Here is a 20,973-nt window from a genome sequence, read left to right as displayed (position 1 = left end):
CGTCTCCTCAGAGGATCATTTCAAGTGCAAGACTGAAAGAATGAATGTGATGATAAACTAGATCCTAATAGGCAGTTATTCCTACAAGAATTATTGTATTGCTATTTGTCATAAGCAATACAGTATCAGTGGAACCAATAGGACTCTCCAAGTTCCTCTTTGTACATGATTTCTTTAATCTACTGTTATAATTACAATGTTTTGAGATCTGCAAACCTATTAGAAGCTATATATTTTTAAGTACATGTTTTTCTAATGAGAAAATTCTCTAGGTTAGAGTGTAAATGAGGTATGAAAAAAGGGCCTAGAAAGCCTAATATTGTAAAGAGCATTTCTGAGGGGGAAAAAAATCTCTTGACTATGGGCCATAAAATTTCCATGATTGTGACATAAATTTGAACTATAAATTAGACCAATTACTTTTAGATTGGTTCCTTTTGGCAGAAATTTCAGGAGTAAAGTCAACTTGACTTTTTGACCATTGACCCAATAAAATGGCAAAGACATCACGCTTTGAGTCATCTAGTTAGTCCGACAAAGTCTGGCATCTTAACAAGCCCAAACTAGTTACTCAAACCAGTCTTCAGCGCAACATTCAAATGATTACTTTGCGCAGTCCCGGAGGTATTCATTACAGACAAAATTGCTCTTGTTGCCTTGCATGCAAGCTGAGTTTTCAATGGGAAATGAAAGGATGCCTGGAAAAATAGGCCACCTAATTAAGTTAAACTACTCTAGCATTTGGCTTGACATCTTCATTACTCAAAATTAAAAAGATGCTTCACTTGGGCACACAAGTTACTATTGTTTATGTTGTTTTCTTCCTAAATTGGCTTCTTACGTGGAAGTCTGTTTTTCAGGATTATATCTTGAAATAGCTCACATATTTCTTACAGTTTATAAAAATGTCTTAATAGCTGTATGGATTCTGAACACGGGAGCCATACAAATAGAGATCTTAGAGCTCATGGTAGTCAAACACACATCAGTCTCTCTGTATATTTTCGTGATCATTTACATATTGGTAGGATTGAAATTTAGATGACTTTTTATCCACCCAGTCTTCATCATCATCATTATTATTAGTGGGGTATTGACTCTGTTAGCTATAAAGGATCAGTTAATGAGAAACATGGATGCCTCCAAAAAACTTTGAGCAGATTGTAAGATTTAAACTGAAATTCATTTGTCCAGTGGAAGTGTTTTATATCAACCTCTCTAGCAGAGCTATTTTGGGAACATTTTAAAACATAAACACGTGTAGAGCACACCATCCACTGATTGCCAGTTCCCACTCATTGACACTAATGAGGCAGCTGACAGGTTAAATGTTGTGTATCATATACATTTCCAAGCTGTGGGATTTGTGAATATAAGACTCATTTTTTATTTCACAAAATGAATGTTTGTTGCTGAGTATGCTTGAGAATTTTACGATAATTGTCTAATAGTATGTTTTTTTCCAGCATTAGGGAAATGCGTTTCAGTGATAAAAACGATGAGAATATCTGAGTGGAATAGCATTAGTGGTAAAAAACCAGATTCTCCAAAACCATTGAGCTTCATTTGGAGGACAGTTTGTTCAGTGGGCAACTGTCGAGTGACACCAAGACATTCTGGCCCTGGGAAGAGGTGCTGGGACTCCCGGTACACCACCTATCTGGTTTCCACAATTGATTTGATCCATTTAGAGAACAGCCCATTGGCTTGTTCGAAATTGTACTTTGTAGGTTTTTGTCTTTAGCATATGAACAATTAGGAAGAGCTAAATGATCCTTCCTGTTAAGTTTTGCAATATATAACACGCTAGATTTTTTTGTCTGGCACTTACTATAGCAGACCCGTCACTAAAGAATGTCTAAAAAATAGGTATGGCATTTCAAGTTAAGAATAGAGATATGTTGAATGATGCCATCTGTCTATGCCAACTCCATTTCCAAGACACGTACAGATTGTTCTAAACAAACAATGAAATTTTATTATGCCAATATGTCAAGTAGAAACGACTTTGCCCATTTTTAGCATAAGAACACTGAGGCTTGGAAAAGCTGAGGTTTTTCCACCCACCCATATCTCTCCTGAGACCTCCTTCTTCATATCCTCATCTGCCACCTAAACACCTTTTAAAAAGTGTCAAGTTTCCCTTTGCAGTTTCAGTTCCTCGGTTTGGGAGCAGATTCAGCTAGACTTCCCAGAAACACAAGGTTTCAGTTTAATCTTTATGTCCATCCGTATTTTTTTCCTTTCTCCTGTGTTTTTTTTTTTCCTGCTCTGTATTGTTTCACAGTTTAGATATAAAAATGTATCACTATAACCCTGATCGTTTGAAATTAATCAATGACTGTCTTGCAACATAGCCTTCATACATTCCTTGCCACTTATTGATACACTGTGATCACTGTTTCCTGTTGCAAGCAAAGTCAAACAAAAGACTTCTTAGTCCTACCATAAGAACATTCAAATGGAATAGGGCTGGTCTGAAACTCACAGGGGCTCCGAGGGTCACAATTCGAGACCAATAATGGAGGCTTCCCTGTCTGCAACTGGGTCTGCCTGCATTTCAGAAGGCTCTCCTTCAGGGAGAGTTAAAACCTCCTGTGAGTTGCTATTCTCTGAAGGCTCAGAGCAGAGTGCCCTTGGAGGAATGGGGTCGGAGGCCGGTAATGGGACTGCAGCGGTGGGGCAGGGCTGGCAGCCCCACAGGGAGGTTGCCTTCGGGGAAACCTGGATGCCTCTGCCTGTGACTCCTGAGATGTTTTATTTCTTATGCTGACTTTCAGTTAAACTTGTTGCTTGTCAAGACGACAGTGTTGTTGGTAGGAAGCTTCTGCTTGGCTAGAAGTTTCGGTTAGCCCTTCCCTCTCCCCAAGGTAATGAATGAATTAGAGCCATAATAGTGATAAAAGCCGTCAGTTGGCAGCTCTCAGGGTCTGGCAAGGGACTGATCAAAAGCTTTGCATACATTATCTCATTTAATCCTTAACAACAGTTCAGTGAAGATGACAGAGGTAAAGTGATTGGCCAAACAGCAAAAAGCTAGTAAATATCAGAGCCAGGATGCCGGCTGAGGAAGACCTCATGCCCAAGTCAAATTCCATCCTTGCTCAGCTAGGCTTCATTTTATTTCAGCACTTTAAGGTCAAGACATTGACGGACTAACCTCAGCCACCTTGGCTTGGTAGGACTCAGATAACTGCTCAGTACTGTGATGGGTGTGGGAATAGTCTCAAAAATATTAGGTTGAACCAAATGAAATTGCGAATATTTGACCATCTTTGACCAACAAAAGCAGCAACTTCATATTCCAATTTCGGTTTCATATTTCATACTTGTTCAAACACACATACAAGGTGTACAAAGGTAAGGTGTTTAGTGCTGTGCCTGCTTCTTTAATTTACCCAGAGCCATGATTCCTTCCTCCCGGTCGTTTCCAGCCTTTCCCACCCCTTTGCCACCACTACTGTCCTCTTTCCTCTGAATTCTCACTACTTTTCTTGTCCAGGTTTAGTACACTTTTCCCCACCCTTCACACCTTTCCTTCTCTCCTCCAGAAACTAAACAAAGTACAAGAGGTCTTCCCATAGAAGACCCCTTCTGCCACTCTTCCCCAGGATCCTGCCTCTGGGTAACTGAAGGACAAGAGTTTAATCTTCATCAAACTGAGGGAACTGTCTCCAAATGTCCAACCTTTTTTTTTTTTTCCTTCCATGTCCCTATCTTCAGCTCCCCTTCAGTGTAAGCTTTCTTCCTAGCAAAGACCTTCGGAAGCAAGATACTTCTCAAATATTCAGGGATCCACTTGCAATTGTTTCCTGGCTAAAGGTCCAAAAAGTAGGAATTGCCTATGAGAGCATGGTGAGTAGAAAGAGGAGCCCCTCTTTCCTTTTCCTGGCCCCCTTGATTGAGGGAGGAACACACCAAGAGCATAGACCATCTGTTTAGTTCTCCTCCTCTACTGATCTGGCTTCTCGATGAAGAATGTGAGTCTACATACCCAACATTTACTGATTTCTATGCAACAAGCAAGAATGATAAGAATGGCCATAAACACATACAACATGTATTTTTAAGTGTACATATAAAATATGTACATATAAAATTAGGCCAGCGCTGAATGCTTAAGTCCATACTCGCTGCCTGCATAGGATTTAGCAAATAGAAGCTGACCATAAGCAAAAATCAATTCAACACACGTTTTTTTTTTTTGAAAAAGAAAATATATAGAAGCTTAAAGACCATAAATGTTTTAAGATGGTATATTAACCCCAATGCATTTTACTTAGTTATTATATGTATAAAAAATAAATCTGTAGTTATGCTGTGGGTGTCCTCTCTGCCCAGAGAGTTCTTGAAATACAAGCAAATCACTGAAACTCTTTGGACTTCGTTTTCCTTATCTGTAGCGTGGAGGCATAGTCTTTGAGGTCTTGTCTTGAGCGAGCATTCTGTGATTCCATTCGATCATAAATATAGAACTCCAGAGCATTATCCCAAGAAAAAAATGCATAAGATTATTTATCACAATGTGGTTCATAACAGAAAAATCTGAAACACCCTACAAGTTTGGTAATGAGGAACCAAGAGAATAAGTTATAGAACATACACACCAGGATATAATGAACAGGCATTTAAACAATAATGTAAATGATATTTATGGGTATGGAAAATTAATCATGATTCATTTTCAATGATCAGATTAAATTACATGATGGCATAATGACAATAATAAAATATGATAATGTAGCTAACATTTATTGATTGCTCTTATGAGCCAGTGTTTATTCAAATTATTTATATTATTTCATTTATCTATTTAATCCTGGTTACCTTGAATGAATTGAATACAATTGTCATTCCTATTTTACAGATTTGGAAACTGAGGCTTAGAGGGAGTAGATACTTACATCTACTAAGAATCAGCTGAGATTCACATATAGCTTTTCTAGCTTCAAAATCAGAGCTCCGTCATCTGACTTTTAAAACAACAACCCAAAACAAAATAGCAAATATGAACTATAAAGACTCTTGAAAGATAAAGATACACGTTTTAATAGTGGGGTTTTTTTTCTGAGTGGGTGGACTAAGAGTGATTTCTTTTCTTATATATATATAAATATTTTTGTGGAATTACTTATAAAATAAAGCAAAAACACATACAACTGAATCTCAGTGTATATGAACTCAATGTGAGAACTGAAAACCTCTGAAAAACTTTAAAAATTTTAGCTGCATTTGCACATGCAGTTGTATGCTCAACAATGAAATTTAAATATTTTCATCACCACTTTTAAGCACTCAATATGGAATGATACCTGTTACCAGAAGAACACGCTTGGGACCCCACTCGGGTTTCAGAAGTAGCTCTTGCACCTCGATCTGCTCTTCCTAATCATTCCTGTGTGGGTTGTGGCTTATGGGGGGAGTACGTTATTTATTTCCCAGAATTTTTGTGTTTTGGGTTTTTGTTTGTTTGTTTGTTTGTTTAGCCAAAGGGAAGGCCCATGGGATAACAGCATACAACACCTGGTTTTAAAATGTTCCTTAAAAATGCAGCTTGGAGCGGCGCCTGGGTGGCTCAGTCAGTTAAGTGTCTGACTCTTGATTCCAGCTCAGGTCATGATCTCAGGGTGGAGGGATCAAGCCTCACATTAGGCTGCTTGAGATTCTCTCTCTCGCTTTCCCTCCCCCCCATTGTGCAATCTCTCTCTCTCAAATAATTAAATAAACCAACCAATCCTGGCCCTAAGAAGAGTCAATGTCAGACATTCACCAGGGTGGCCTCAAGTCAACCCTGTTTTCTGGCCTCATTCAGGCTTTGCACACTGGGTTTTTAATTATGAATAAACACAACCCAATGCAAACCAGTCTCATTGGGAATTGTTGGGCTCAATACCCCAAAGTTTGTTTTGGTCAGTGGGACCAATCTTGCCCTTGACGTTTTCTTGGAAAACCTGACCTTGCTGTTGAACTTCCTTGACACATTGTCCAGACTTGCTCATTTGCTGGTTTTGTGATCCTCCCTTGATCACATATTGCATTTTGGCTGAAGTGTCTGATATTCAGGCCCTGTTATCAGGGTAAATCTGTTTGTAACAATCCCTCCATCATCCCAGCTTCAAGCCACTCCACTTTCGTTTACACTTGACACTTCAAACATGCTCTTTATTGGAGCCTAAGTTTGTATTGATCTTCTAATTCACTTCTTTTATAACAAGCTGCCTCTTATAATTCCCTGTATCTCAAGCCACACTTTGCAGGCCGCCTTACACATAGTAGGTACACAGCAAATGCTTCTATGGCAGGTGAGGTGCTCGTGCTCGTTGCCTTTTACTTACCACAGGGTATAGAAATTAATGAGCACAAATAAAATAAATGTTGTACTTTCTACCCAAAAAATTGCATTTTGATAACTGTTGCTTGAAAAATTAGTACATTGTGTGTTTTTAAATGAAGATGATTTATTGCTATTGTCTAACACGTGAAGAAAGACAAAAAAATTGTTTGCAGGATCATTGGCGAGAGCACATCAATGGCGCTGTTGGACAATTCTTGCTGAGTGTTAAGATGATTTATGTAACAGACCGAAGCTTTGCACAGTAATACATTATAGTCTCAAGCTATCAACCCTTGTTCATGCAGAGACAAAAGAATCTGAAAAATACCTACTTCTGAAGGTCTTCTCAAAAGAAATTGGAGATAATGTTGATGCCATTTAAACTCTTTTGAGAGAAATCACCATTACATGCAATGTCTTAACTTCTGAAAGCAGATAGAGGAAGTTTATCATTTTTCTTTTTTTGTGTAATCATTTTTCTAATGAACTCTGCAGTTTGCTTTGCTTTCCATGTAATTATTTGAATCATGCCACACGAATTTTCAATAATAGATGAAACACATTTAAACATTGGTATTTTTCTATCCTGAAATTTTAGGAATTATGTTATAGATTAAAAATTAAGGCATTCTGTATACATGCGATGGCAGTGTTATTTATTTATCTTTCAAATAAAGATCTATATGAGAAACATATTTTACAATGTTATAACCATAGCCATATTTTCAGCGTATGCACGATTGCATGAAGCCATCCCATAATTTAAAGATATGTACAAGATGATATCTTTTGAATTCTTCTGAGTTATGGGACTTCTTGTCACCGAAGATCGAGTGCTCTGTATAATGATTGCAATATGTGAACAAAAATCCACAAAGACAAGGCCCCTTTGGTGGAGAAACTAGATTTTAAAAAGAGAAGAAAAAGCGAAGTCCAGAAAAGAGTTCCCATTATTTGTTCCTGGTCAGCATATATTAACACTCTATTTAAACAGTATGAAAACATGAATTCTCTGTAGTCACAAGAAAACTCATCCTAATTAACATCCCACTTCCAGATGCAATAAAGTTGAATAAGAATAAAAAATAAGAACAGGCTGTAGCAAAAGGAAATGTGGATTGCAGAAAGAGAAAATAATGTAAACAGGATACCCAGGTCATGGAGTATGTTAAGCAATATGATTAAAAAGGAATGTGAGTATGTAAACAGACAGGGGCAATGAGATCTTCCAGAAACCAGGTGAGAAGTTTCTTTTCCTTTGTCACTCAAATGGGGGTACTGGGAAGGTTCAGCGGGGGAAGGGACAATGGCTTTAGTCAAATGGCTGGAAAAGATTCCAAAGAGATCAAATCAAAGGAGATTGGAAGGATCCTCTGTTACTTTCCTGTAACACAGTCTCTTGATTCAAGTCTCAAATACAATCCATCTGATTGACAATTTCACCTCCTTGCCAAGAGAGTCCCAGGGAAGACAGCCTTTCTACAACACAAGGCAGTGTGTTAGAAAGCATAGCTTTTGTGGCGAATTTAGACACTGAAATTCTGGTTCACAAGTTCATCAACATTTTCCCTAGGTCAGTAGGAGCCAAACTGCCAGGAGCCCATCAGCCAGGGCTGCTGGTCTACTGCGCGGTTCCCTGATAAAGCAGAGTTGTGACCCTCTGCACATTTCTGTCATTATCCTCTGAGCTCTTCAGCAGCCTTCGCCAGTTCATTCTTGCCCACTATCATTTTATTCTTTCCTTTCAAAAATGCAATTTCATTCCATTAAAGTAAAGGCAAAAACTTGATCTTAGCTCTTTATGGGGGGACAATTAAATGAACACATCATGTATGAATGGGGCTGCACTTTGTTTCAATATGAGTTCTGATCAATGGCAAATATACCGAAATTCCTTTATAATGATGCTAAATCCCCTCCTATACTGTCTATAGTTGTTTGTTTTCTTGGCCATGACCCAATCCATGGCATGTATAAATCCATTTAATAATAAACAGAGCTATGCTAAAGCTGTCATTTATCAAGAACTTTCTGTGCGGCAGACATAGATCATTGGGCTTTTTACCAACCTTATTTTTTGTGCTTTCAATGCTCAAAAGAACCCCATGAAGCAGGTTTTGAAACTGAGGCTCACAAAGAGTCAGAAACTTGCCGCAGAACCCACACTAATAAATGCTTCAGAGCACCTAGATGCAGTTCCTGTCTACTGGACTCCAGAGCCTTCATTCCTTCCAACGTGTTCTTGGCCATTCTTATCAGTCACTGGAGGAATCATTATGAGTACTCTCGACCCATCCAAGCACCCGTCCCCTTCTCAGCGCAGAAAAACGAAGCACTTTGTAAGATAAATATGCAAATACCAATGGTGAGATTTTAAGAAAATGACTTGAAAATAGTCACTGAGTTTACTATATAGAACCATGAAAATACTCTCTTGAGGATGATAATATTTTGAAGTTACTATTTTAATGCTTCCAAAGGTCCCCTGGTGGCCTTGAAAAGTTCACATGTATTACCGAATTAGCCAAGCCTTGTGACAGTACACTCCGGCCCACGTTGCGTGACTCTTGGCTTCTGTTTTCCCGGTCACATGGAGATGCACAGAGCCCCCTGCACTAGAGCAGAGTTGTCCTGTGGCGTATCCCAGCACCAGCAATATGATGAGACTCTCCTGCATCTAGGACCAGTGAGAAGCTGAAGATCAGGGAGAGCCTGGTTAAGTAGAAATAATAGAATTTTGAGTTCTTTGAATCATTTAGATCATGCAGACTGGCTACGAGTTAGAGCAAATCACTTCGCATGCTTCTTTGTTTCCAATTTACCTTACATTAACGTGGTGAAGGTCCAAGATAAAATTAAAATTAGTGGCTTGAATTTCATGCCACTATCCCTAAACACTTTTTCTCTGTCTGTGTAGATGGTCACCATTGACTTTTATCATTCCTTGGCGAGAAGGCAAGTTGTATGGCTCGGACTGCTGATCTAGAGATCGGGAGGGGTATTAGGAATGATAAGGGTGATAAGGAATATGATACCACCTTGCAAGTCCCTACCTGTTCTCCAAAATTCTACTCTAGAACCCAGCCCTACAGATCCTCAGAAGACCTGGGGTTGACTGAGTGGTCTCTAATTCAGGCTTGGGGCGGGGGGAGGCATAGTCCTGTATCTCATGGGATATGCAAAGGTCTTAGAAGGGAATGTTGGTCCCAAAACAGCTGGAGAATGAAAAATACTTGAAACTCGTGGCCTTCCTGAGACTCAAAGGAAGAAAATAAGCCCAAGTCAGAAAAGGACCTTAAGTCAATAGACAAGTGAATTAGGTCCACTGTGTCAACCAGAGATGGCCTTCACAGAAGCCTTCTTTGACTGCCCACACCCTGGTCTCATCACCAATGTCCGTGTTCCTGGGCTCCGAGTACCTTCTCCTCCCCTCCATGCTCCCTTGCTGCTGGCCAGGCATGGGGCAGCACACCTACTATTGCCAAGGGATCCTGATGTGGAGCTGAGGCTTCCTCGGGGTCCTTAGCTGATGTTCTACCTGCAGGAGGCACTAGGTTCCAACAACGTCTGAGAACCCAGGGACCCCAAACTCACCCTTACAAATCATCTGGGACCTCTGTGTCACTATGGAATGGTAAGTGTAAGCCATTTCAGAGGGACAGATCAGCAGCCAGAGAGGGACACCAAACTACCCTGCCCCAGACTTTCTCAGGCCTCTTAAGCCTTTATATCTCTAACAGGATGTGTCCGGCTTCCTGACACGCTGAGAGATTGACGTTATATATGGCATTGTCAGCTGGCCAGTGCAAAGTCTTGGGAATACAGGGTGTGTATTCAAGCCCTTGGATAACAATGCTATATTCACAAATTTCATGCCTTTAAAAAGTCATCTTGGCATTCATTCATTCATTTATGCATTCATTCAGTGATTCATTTGCTAATCCATTCAATAGACATTGAATGCAGATTCTAACTAGGCAGCCTCCTGCGGAATAAGGAAAACACTGGATCATATCCTATTGTAATACTTTCCTCCCCAAAGTGCGATTTTCTCTAATTTATAACTTACGATAGTTAAGTCAAACTTATTCCTTTGAAGTTTTCCAAAAATAAAATAAAGATGTCAGGTTGTGGAAATCAACATTGAGGAATTAGCTAATTCACTTCCACATTAAAAAACATAATTACTAATTAGTCTGGCATTGGCGTTTTTATAAGTTTTGTGACATTTTGACATTCATACAATTATCATGATACTTTTATATGGCATCAGTTACACTGTAATGGGCTCATGGCAAATAACCATATCATGACTTCTAATGTAAAGAACAGAAACTGCTAAGTAACCTTATGTTGTTAAAATTCCTGATCCGCGTAACTACCCATTACCAGTTAAGTTGTGGAATCTGTGGTTTAGGTATATAAGTGCATGGATTAAATAACATTAATGCATAATTACATGACAATAAACCACGTAGCTTTGTTAAATTGCAGTACAATTGTTATCACTGAATGTAAAGTGATACCAATTAAACCTTTCTTTAAAACCCCACACATTAAGATTTAACTACTGAAGAACTCTAGCATGCAGTTATGGTATACCATGGATAGAATATCCCTGAGTATTTTCAGAGGCTTAGTAGCATTTATAAAATTAAAAACATCTTTCTTCTTTATCCCTGGCATTAACTGTACCTTATTTAGGAAAGTTTCAAACAGACACCATTAACTTCTTAAAAGAAATGTATCGACAACTTCAGCCTTTGAAATGTCAACACAAAGACAAATTATGCATTCGTGTGCGCATATAGAGTAAATATTTTAGTGGGGTAGACATTGGGGTGGAATTTGGGATAAGGAAATACCTGATACCAAAGCTAATATTAATTCTTGTTGATCCAAAACCATTGGCTATTGACCACTTTGTATCATTCAATCTAATAAAATATTAGCAATTAAACTGCTTCTATGTCACAGCATGTGTCCATCCATCACATATACTGAGCTGATTGTTTACCAGATGAGTCAAAGTGACTTATATTCTGAGTCTCGATTTTCTCTTCAGGAAAACGGGATAATGAAAGCCCCACACACGGGATTATTGTTAAGGATTAAGTGAAGACCACATAGTCAAAGGACTCAATGCAGTGCTTTTTACAAAACCAGCATTAACACACGTTCTTCTTCTCTCTCCCACCTCCCCACTTTGAATCTTTTATGCTTCTTCCTAAATCAATACTTGTACCAGGAACTGTTGGTTTACCTCTACAGACTCAAGGTCTAAAATATACCAAGCAAACGAGAATTTAATCACACTTAGGATTCTGATACCGACCATGAACGTATTTTTCAGACAAGAGATCTAAACTATAAACAGGAAAATTTGGTATCTAATGATTGAACTTTTAGAGTTGGTGGCTTTGTTAGCAGAACTTTAGATATTTAAGAACAATGATCTGCAGAGATGAATCAAATCTTTTCCTTCACCTACCCCCAGTCGCTAACCCACACGTGCCTCTACGTGACCAGGTCTCGATCCCAGATGTTCCCAGTAGCGCTTCATTTCATCATGTCTTCTGACAGCACCTAAACAAATATATCAAAACTTGTACAACACTTAGCAAGTGCAACTTGCTAAGATTTTCTTTCTGTTAGACAAATAGACGCCATCTGGAAAAAATAACCCCGGGCGCTTGGATGCAGGAGCATGGAGCTTACTGGCTGAACACCCAATGAATACCTTACACTACTTTCTTTGGCTTCTACCTTCTGCCTGCTCATTTCAAATCTTGCACACTTCAGCAGGCTCTGTGCTGTTAGACAAGCAAGCCCTGTTACCCATGCACTCAAACACTAGGAAGTCAAGCTTAATTTGAAAGATAGGCTTGCAAGAATGATCTGGACCCAAATTGTTTCCTTTTTATTCTAACACCTGCTTTATAAAGGACAGCTAAATATCACTATGCCTTGATCTTAACTGGGAATAATATTTTATTATCCAGTCCCTCCTCATATTTTCAATGTTTACCACCTTCTATTTTAAACAGAGTGTCCTCCTATAATCTTTCCTTCCTTGTATGCTCCCTCCCTTCCTCTTTTATCTAAAGCTACTTTTCAAAAGGAAAAGCCCCACATATGTTGTTATTTATTTTACTGATTGACTTTTATTCCTAAATTAGTATTATAACAATGTCAGTGTGATATTGCCTTTCAAATTAGCTGAACTGAATCTAAATGACTACGATATCATTTAGCAGATTTTACAGGAAAATCAAATAAATGCGAATAGTCAGAAATCAAGGAAACAACCTTCATTTTATTTTGATGGTATAATCTTCATGATAAAAGTCGCGTTTAATTTTTTTTCATATATCAAACTTTCTAAGCAACCACACTTATGCAACATGCTTAAGTTACGTCTTTACTAATTATTTTTCTTTTGTCAGTTGTGAGCATGTGGCTTTTCAAAACTCAAAAGCAGGGGCGCCTGGGTGGCACAGCGGTTGGGCATCTGCCTTTGGCTCAGGGCGTGATCCCAGAGTCCCAGGATCGAGCCCCACATCAGGCTCTTCCACTGTGAGCCTGCTTCTTCCTCTCCCACTCCCCCTGCTTGTGTTCCCTCTCTCGCTGGCTGTCTCTATCTCTGTTGAATAAATTTAAAAAAAAAAATCTTTAAAAAAAAAAAAAACTCAAAAGTAATTGTCCCCAGAACTTCTGGAATTCATTCTATTATGTCTCATGATCTGAGCAGTAGGGAGTCCTATGAAACATGTTTGATTAAACATTAATTTTATAAATTGCCTTCCTTCCCCACAATTCCCATGAAAAAGGCATTCAGCTAGATTAAAACTGGAAAATTTTAATGGGACCTTTGAAATTGGTTTGAATTCAGTTTCTTGGAAAAATAAAACTGCCTAATGGAAGTACTCTTTATACAAGGAGTGGATATGCCTTTGAAGCAATTTTCTACCATGCATAATAATGAAATGACAGCAGGGTAGTCTGTGTGGTTGAAATGTCTTTCCCAAATCCATAAGGCTGCTTGTAATCGTATCTGAAGGGATTGTGTGTATTTGTTCACAGTGATGAAGAAGAAGGGCAATGATAATTTGCAACAATATCCCTTGTCTTTTCAGTCTTACCCTGGTCCAAGCCTGGAAAGTGAAGACTTCAACATTCCACCAATCACCCCTCCTTCTCTCCCCGACCACTCACTGGTGCACGTGAATGAAGTCGAACCTGGTTACCACTCTCTGTGTCACCCAATGAACCATAATGGCCTGCTACCATTTCATCCACAAAACATGGACCTACCTGAAATCACCGTCTCCAATTTGCTGGGACAGGACGGAGCACTGCTTACCAACTCCATTTCTGTGGTAAGAATCTGCTTACCATTTTGTGGTGGGGAGTGAGGGACATACTGAGGGTAAGGCCGACTTTCATGGGAGAAGCTTTACATTGTAGTAACGCAGGATTCTGAAACTAGGCATAAGTTTTTAGCTAGGGTGAATGTTCTCCATAAATCCCTAAAGTAATTTTCTGTCTTCTGTTGAATTCAGGGCAAAATCGATTCATTACCTGTCTGATCACTCATAGGTCTAACCCGAAGTTTTGAACACTATTTGACACTGAAGGCCCTATCATGGGGTTGAACTGTCTTACTAGCTTTCAGATAAAAACTATCTTAAAAGGGGCCACCTCTCATTTACTGCCAGATTTCTCACCACAAACAAGACCCTCACATCTTCTGAAGAGCAGTTCCTATTCAACTAGATTTCTCCCCTATTTTCCACCAATTTACAGGATAGGAAAGCAAGAAAACCACCTTCATTTTTATTTTTGGAGGTACAATTCTAGTGAGCAAAACTTATCTCCATTAAAGTGTTTCAGTCTATTGGATCCATTGTCCCCATGAACGTTCAAGTGTTCTGTACTTCTCAAAGTTAGTGGGAATGTGTATCGTCCAGAAAAACCAGCAAAAATTTAATTTCCAGCTTCTACCCAGAAGTCCAGTGATCTGTATTTTTAATAAGTATCCCATGTTTGAGAAACACTGACTTATCATGAAATCTTTCCTTCTGGCTTGTGTGTCATCTAAAACCTTAATCATTTCTCTGTCTATCTCTTAAGTAGTGAAAAATAGTTTCAGCAGTATATGGCCAAGGACAGAACTCTTTACCTTGTCATAAAACTCTCCCTGAGGTTAACAGTGACTTTTAATTAGCACCCTTTGGTTTCCGTTGTTCAATCTCTTAACAGTACATGTAACTATATTGGTACTTTGGTAAGTCACTGAACAGTGCTGCCCTGTTCACAATGAACAAATTGATTAACTTGCTCATATTATATGGCTTCTGATAGGCAACATTCACATTATCACTAATCAAAATCTTTTGGGGATCTATCTCTAACTTGAGTGACTTCAGAAGGTTTTCCTGTTAATCATGAATGTCGAGAGAGGGTCAAAAGAAACCCTGAAGTCACTTTTCGAGAACGAAGCTCAGAGCCTCATGCCGTGATACTGTCCAGATTCTCCTAAGAATTGACAGCTAGTTCAGTGGCCAAGAGAGAACTCGTTCGCAGCACTCATGGTGGCAGAAAACTATTGCCTTGATTTTTTATTCTACCTGTATAGATTTGTCCTAAGAGTATTAACTATGGCTTCATAAAATAGGAAATAGATTTTTAAACAAATATGCTAAATTTGTAAATCTGAATCATGCTGTACTTCAAAGTAGTCACCTGGAAAAGTCATGTGTCTATTCTTCTTTGAGGCTAGGCCATTAGAACCAGTTCGACAGTCAATGAGGCATCCAGGGGACGCCTTTATAGGCACCACCTGTTTGCTAAGAAGGCAAAGAAGAATGCATACAGTATATACAATACCAAGTCAGTCCCCTAAGCTTTTTCATGGTATGAATGGAGTGGGGCCATAGAAGGGATAATGAGATATTCAGTTATGTAATTTAAGTCTCAAAACCCTTTTTCCTTTATATAATTTGCCTTCTTAGCATTCCCAAGACCATCTTGATATACCATTCACTCGTTAAGAGTGTATATATGCATACATATGTTGTGTGCAACTTCAACATATATGCCTCAAGGATTCCCCCAGAGTTGTCAAAATGGCAGCCACTACATCCTTAAATGGCATGCTCAGAACCAGACCTAGTCCCAGCGTGAAATGTACCACGTTCTAGGCCCCTCCTCCACTGTGCTTTCTTCTTGCCCTATCAGGAGCTTATCCTCATCCAAATTTCTTTATGTTTTCCCCACCCAACCCAGTGTCAAAAACTGGACTTTTGGCATTTTCCCTTCAACGTGGTATTTCCTTTGGAACTTTTAACACTGTGCAAGGCAGAGAGGCCCCGTTTGGTCTAAACTATGGGGACGAAGCTCTAATTTGCCATTCTGGTTCCTGGCAAGGCATGTCTAGCAGGATTTTTCATATGCTGGTGAGCCTCCCTCCATACCTCCCAGACCACATTTTAAGATGGACATCCACTTTGCCTACCCCCAGTACTGGTCCTACCATTGTATGCTGTTATGTAAAAAGCTACTCCGAGAAGTAATCCAAGTCTTGGTGAGGCTTTGGACGGGCTTTAGCACAGCCCAAAAGAACGTTCTGTGATAACGGCTCTTCCGTTAGCCATGCTGTCCAATAGCAGTATTCACTGGCTATGAAGCACTTTGAATGTGGCTGGAGTGACTGAAGAACTAATTTTTATCTTACTGTATTTGAATTATTTTACATGTAAGGTAGCTACATGTTCCTGGAGGCTGCTATATTGTACAGCACAGGTCTACTTGATGTTGATTCTAACATTAAATCTATATTAAACTTATTTTTTTAAGACAATGTGGTCTTGGAGAAAGTAGATTCAAAGATTAAATTTATTGTAATAATCCTCTTTCAAGGCTAGGATCTCTGGCTGGAATCCAGGAACCCGAGTTTGATACACTGTAAAGTTGCAATAGAAATCTAATAAAGTTGGAAGGGCCAACTTTATAGGAGTGTACTAATTCCTTTGAGAAACAAGGAGCCTCTTCAGTTCTTCTTTTGAAGTATCATGAGTCTAGAATGCCATTCATCAGTGTGTACATTTTAAATGCTTACTGTGATCTAAATGTTTGAAAGTGCTCAAATGATTGATAAGACATGGTCACTGTCCTTCAGAAGCTTATAAATTACAGAGAAAACATAAATAGGTATGGAACAGTTAGGGTAATATATGAAGCAATTAGAGACCAGGAGAAATGCTAAACTCAGTTTTACTGGCCAATGAACCCGGTAGGAGTTCCTAGTCGAAAGACGTTAGAGTAATCTGGTTTGGGTAGTCTATAAAACCCAGTGGAAAACGTAGGGCTGCAGGCAGGGCCTGAAAGATGGTTTTGATTTGGACAAACAGAGAGGGAAAGAAAAGGCATATTGGAGGGCATATGCAGAGCAGCTTGAAATTTTAAGTTGGAAGGTTTGACCAAAGGCTTCAAAAAGCAATGAAAGGACTACGGGCTTAATATGATGGATTCAAAGAAACCATTGGCCGTTTCCACTCAAGGCAAAAGCATTATGAAAGCAGTATCAGAGGAAAATCCTTCTGGCATCTTCCTAGATGGATAGTGGTGGTAAGAAACTGGAGTTGTGGAAAGTCTGTGCAGCCAATTGTCATAACTCAGGCCAAGAGGTGTTGAGGAGATGCACGGGGCGGTGACAGTGAGAACAGAAAGATGGGCTACTGAGCTGTTTTCACATCATTCCAGGATACAAATGGATTGAAAAATGAACGACCCTTCATACAGCGTATTTTACATTTCAAAAGCACACAGGGGTTCTTTGCTTTCAATGGAACTTTAAGACTAGAATATTTTTTTCGTGTTTCTTTGTAAAAACAGACTAAAACTCTTCCCTGAAAACTTTGCTTGGGCCTAATGCGATCTCAAAGTTTAACAACCGAATTCGTGGTCAGTTTGCCAATTGTTGAAGTATGTTTGTGAAGAGGGCACAGTTTAGGTCATCAATGCTCATATAGACAAGGAAGTAATGGCTACAGAAATCCAGATGTAAGAGCTGCTCACCTAGAAATTACAGGGCTCTTTCCAAGCCCTTCTTTCAAGGTCACCTACAATAATAAAGGCTAACACTTGTATTCTAAATAATAAACTTGCTGTAACTTTTATAATCCTATGAGTATAAACCACCCTAGGCAGATTTATGTACAGGATCAACTATCTCTGATTGCATTTTCCAAAAGCTTTTCAACAAGTTTCTTGTATCTGCTTGTTCTTATCCCCAGTGGCAACATAAGTGATACAGTTTTACTGATTATAAGCATTTCCTACCAATGTCTAATATATCAGACAGAAAAAAATTAGTTCATGATTAGAAATCAGTGTCTGAATGAGTATTATTGTCCCAATTTCACAATTAGAAAATGGAGTTTCAGAGTGGCTAAGTGACTTGCTCAGTGGCTCAGCCCATAAATACCCTAGCTTTCTCATCTGAAAAACAGGATAAAAATAGTCCTTACCTCATGGGGTTAAATGAGTATTAAAGAATTGCTTAGACCAGTTGTGGAAACATAGGAAGCATTATTTACATTTGTTAAATGAATGGGAAAAGGGGGGTGCCTGTGTTGCTCAGTCAGGTAAGCATCCGATTCTCGGTTTTGGCTCAGGTCATGATTTCATGGGTTGTGACATGTGTCCACCCTGGGCTCAGCAGGGAGTCTGCTTGAGATTTTCTCTTTTCCTCACCCTGTGCCATTCCCCACACACGCTTTCTCTCTCTTTCTCTCTAAAGTAAACAAATAAATAAATAGATAAATAAATAGATAAATAAATAGGGTGGCTCAGTCAGTTAGGTGTCCAAATCTTGATTTCTGCCCATGTCATGATCTCAGGGTCATGGGATCAAGCCACACATCAGGCATCGCATTCAACACAAAGTCAACTTGTCCCTCTCTGCTCCTTCCCCTGCTCTCTCTCTCTCTAAAATAAATAAACTCTCTCTCTCTCCAAAATAAATAAATAAATAAAATAAATAAATAAAATCTTTAAAAATAAATAAAATAAAATCAGTCTTTCAAAAAATGGAAAAAAACAAGCTTTCTCTTGACTCTTTTGGAGGAGTTAAAATGAATGAGGGAGATTTTCCCAAAGAGTTATTTATACTTTGATCCTGAATCTTCCACACATCTGGAGGGAAAAAAAAAAGACAACAATAAGCCTGCTAGTCACCAAAGGCTTTACCTTTTACTGAGTGTCCTTACATACCATTATCATTGAAACCAACATCTTGGAGCCAGACCACTTCCGTTCAAATCCTGCCACTGTCACTTACCAGCTGTGTGACACTGAGCAACTTACATAACCTTTCTGTGCCTCAGTTTTCTTATCTATAAAATGAATATAATAAGATATTTAATCCTATAATGTGAACAGTAAAGAAGTTAGTATCTGTAAAGTACTGCATATCCCACAGTAGGGACTAGATATATTCTTTCTGATAAAAAGTTCACCAGGGTAGAGTATCTAGATTGCTTTCTGAAATTTATCATAAACCTATATAGAGTGAAACATGCTTAGGGTGAAATTTCTTCCTCCCCAGGTTTGCCAGCATTGCCTTTTTATATGTTCTTTCTGGTGCCATTTTATACGTCAGTAGTCAGTTGGGACTCCCACAAGAAGTTCGATTCCTGGCACTTAAAAAAGGTTCCATTTTCTTAAAGTCCCTGTTTTCTAAGCCCAGCCTATAAAACAGGATAGAATTTCTATTAGTATATACTGTCAAACAAGTGCCAATTAGTTCTGATTCTCTAGGTCCAAGTTAAACAGCTATTCCTGACCCACTATTGCAAGAGTTCCATTTTTCTCAAAATTCCCTTGAGTTATTTTGATAGTGCGTAACTGATGAGCCTGAACTTCTCAGAGATTGGAATCTGGTTAGGTGAGCACTGGCACAAGAGTCTGGAAGGCCAGGGCCTGCCTTGGATAAGCTTGTTAAGCATGGGCAATTTACTGCATCCCATCTGTAACCAGCAGGATTGGGCTAGATCAGGGGTTCCAAATGAAGCTGGTTGGAGCCAGAGGAAGGTGGGAATCAGCCAGAGGTTTTTTGCTGTTATTCGTCTCGCTTGTTCACATTTCCTATAAAAGCTCCCCTACATGACAGATTCTGTCCCCTGAGAAGATGGAAAACCACAGAACTAGTTGATCTCCAAGACCCAGTCCAGGGCTAGCATTTTCCTATGATTCATACTCTGTTGACCACACAACTGTGATCCAGACTCACGACTCACCCAACTTTTCACTTTGGTCACTTAGTAATTTTTCCTACTGTCACTTTGGCTTTCTTAGTGTTTTACCTGTTCCCCAGCGCCCCCCCTCCGGGGGGCCTAATCGGTTATTAAGGTATTTGAATCTATTGAACAGAACGTTTCTTTGAGTGGAAAATGTTGTTCTGCCATTAAGAAGAAAGTGATGTTCCTTGGTGAGACCGGACAGTGTTTTCATGTTGTTATAAAGAAACGACAGAACTATTTTGGGAGAAAGGTAGAATAAGAAAATATCTGTATTAAGTATTCATGGTTTAAGAAAAATCCTTTGATTCCTACAAACTGAAATCAAGAGCCTCTTCTTTTTCTCTCTACTCTGGCACATTCACTGCAGGGTTTAATCATGGACTGGGGGAAAGGAAAATGCAACCTTGTATAAAGTCATCCAAGCCTCACTGCCTGGCCTATATGTGGCGATTGCTTGTTCTTTGTGTGGTCAACAGAAGCTCTTTCATACAAAGAAAAACCGTGCAAAGTTTTAGAATGGCCTTACAGAAAGGAGTCATTTAGACGTGAGCTTTCGGTGGAGTGTGATTCCTAATGACACATTATAGAAAATGTACAAAAAAAAAAAAGGCAACAAAGGAGATTTCAATTTCTTTGAATGCTTTAAATTTCCAGTTCTGGAGTTGAAAACGGAAAAAGATGTTAAAAGGCAAGGAAATGGGGGAGCGGGAGGAGGGGGTGATTTCCCAAATGCCTTATTTTTCCAGGCAACAAAAGCAAGCATCATGTATATAATCAGATGTATTGTCATTTTCGGCATTCAGTCATGCCACACTTTGCATTTGGAGGCCACCATACAACTGTTTTGACAAGCTTCACTTCAGAAGGCTCTAGGCAGGACACACGAACTGAAGCAGGGGTGTTCCTCTGGGTCGAGGGGGAGTGCGGTACATCAAGGAAGTCAGACGGATTGGAGCGGCATGAATTTCTAATATGTTGCCATTATGGGAAGGACCACTGGCATATTGAATAATGTAGCTTTCAAAGCCAAGCAGAAAATGTGATTACAGGCAATTTGATTGCTGTTTTTAAAATAAATATTTTTGAAATCTTGAGATATTTTATTTCATGTAATGCATCAAGAATGTAACAGCGGACCAGAGCTAAATATCTTTCAGGACACGAAGGAGCTGATGATGTCAGCCCCATTTAGATATGAAATAATAGAAGCATTAGTTTAAAATGGAATGGATGTCACAGTGGTTTGTTTCTTTCTTTAAAAAACAGGGGAGAAAAAGCAATAGAAAGAAATGATTTTGCCCATTTTGACAGGAGAAAAAAGACGAAGAATAATTA

The 20,973-nt window shown here is 39.1% G+C and overlaps 1 protein-coding gene across 6 annotated transcripts in view; it reads left to right on the top strand.

Annotated features, from left to right (window-relative positions):
- The window catches only part of TOX (thymocyte selection associated high mobility group box), a 293,124-nt gene that overhangs the window by 152,657 nt on the left and 119,494 nt on the right, over positions 1-20,973 (top strand). For all 6 annotated transcript variants that reach the window (XM_034668097.1, XM_002915712.4, XM_034668099.1 and 3 more), the window contains one exon: positions 13,471-13,713. In XM_034668097.1, the coding sequence (XP_034523988.1) occupies positions 13,471-13,713 (243 nt within the window). The remainder of the gene's footprint in view (positions 1-13,470; positions 13,714-20,973) is intronic.

Source organism: Ailuropoda melanoleuca, chromosome 9, assembly GCF_002007445.2.
Source record: "Ailuropoda melanoleuca isolate Jingjing chromosome 9, ASM200744v2, whole genome shotgun sequence".
Taxonomy (NCBI): Eukaryota; Metazoa; Chordata; class Mammalia; order Carnivora; family Ursidae; genus Ailuropoda; species Ailuropoda melanoleuca.
This window is presented reverse-complemented; position numbering and strand designations above follow the sequence as displayed.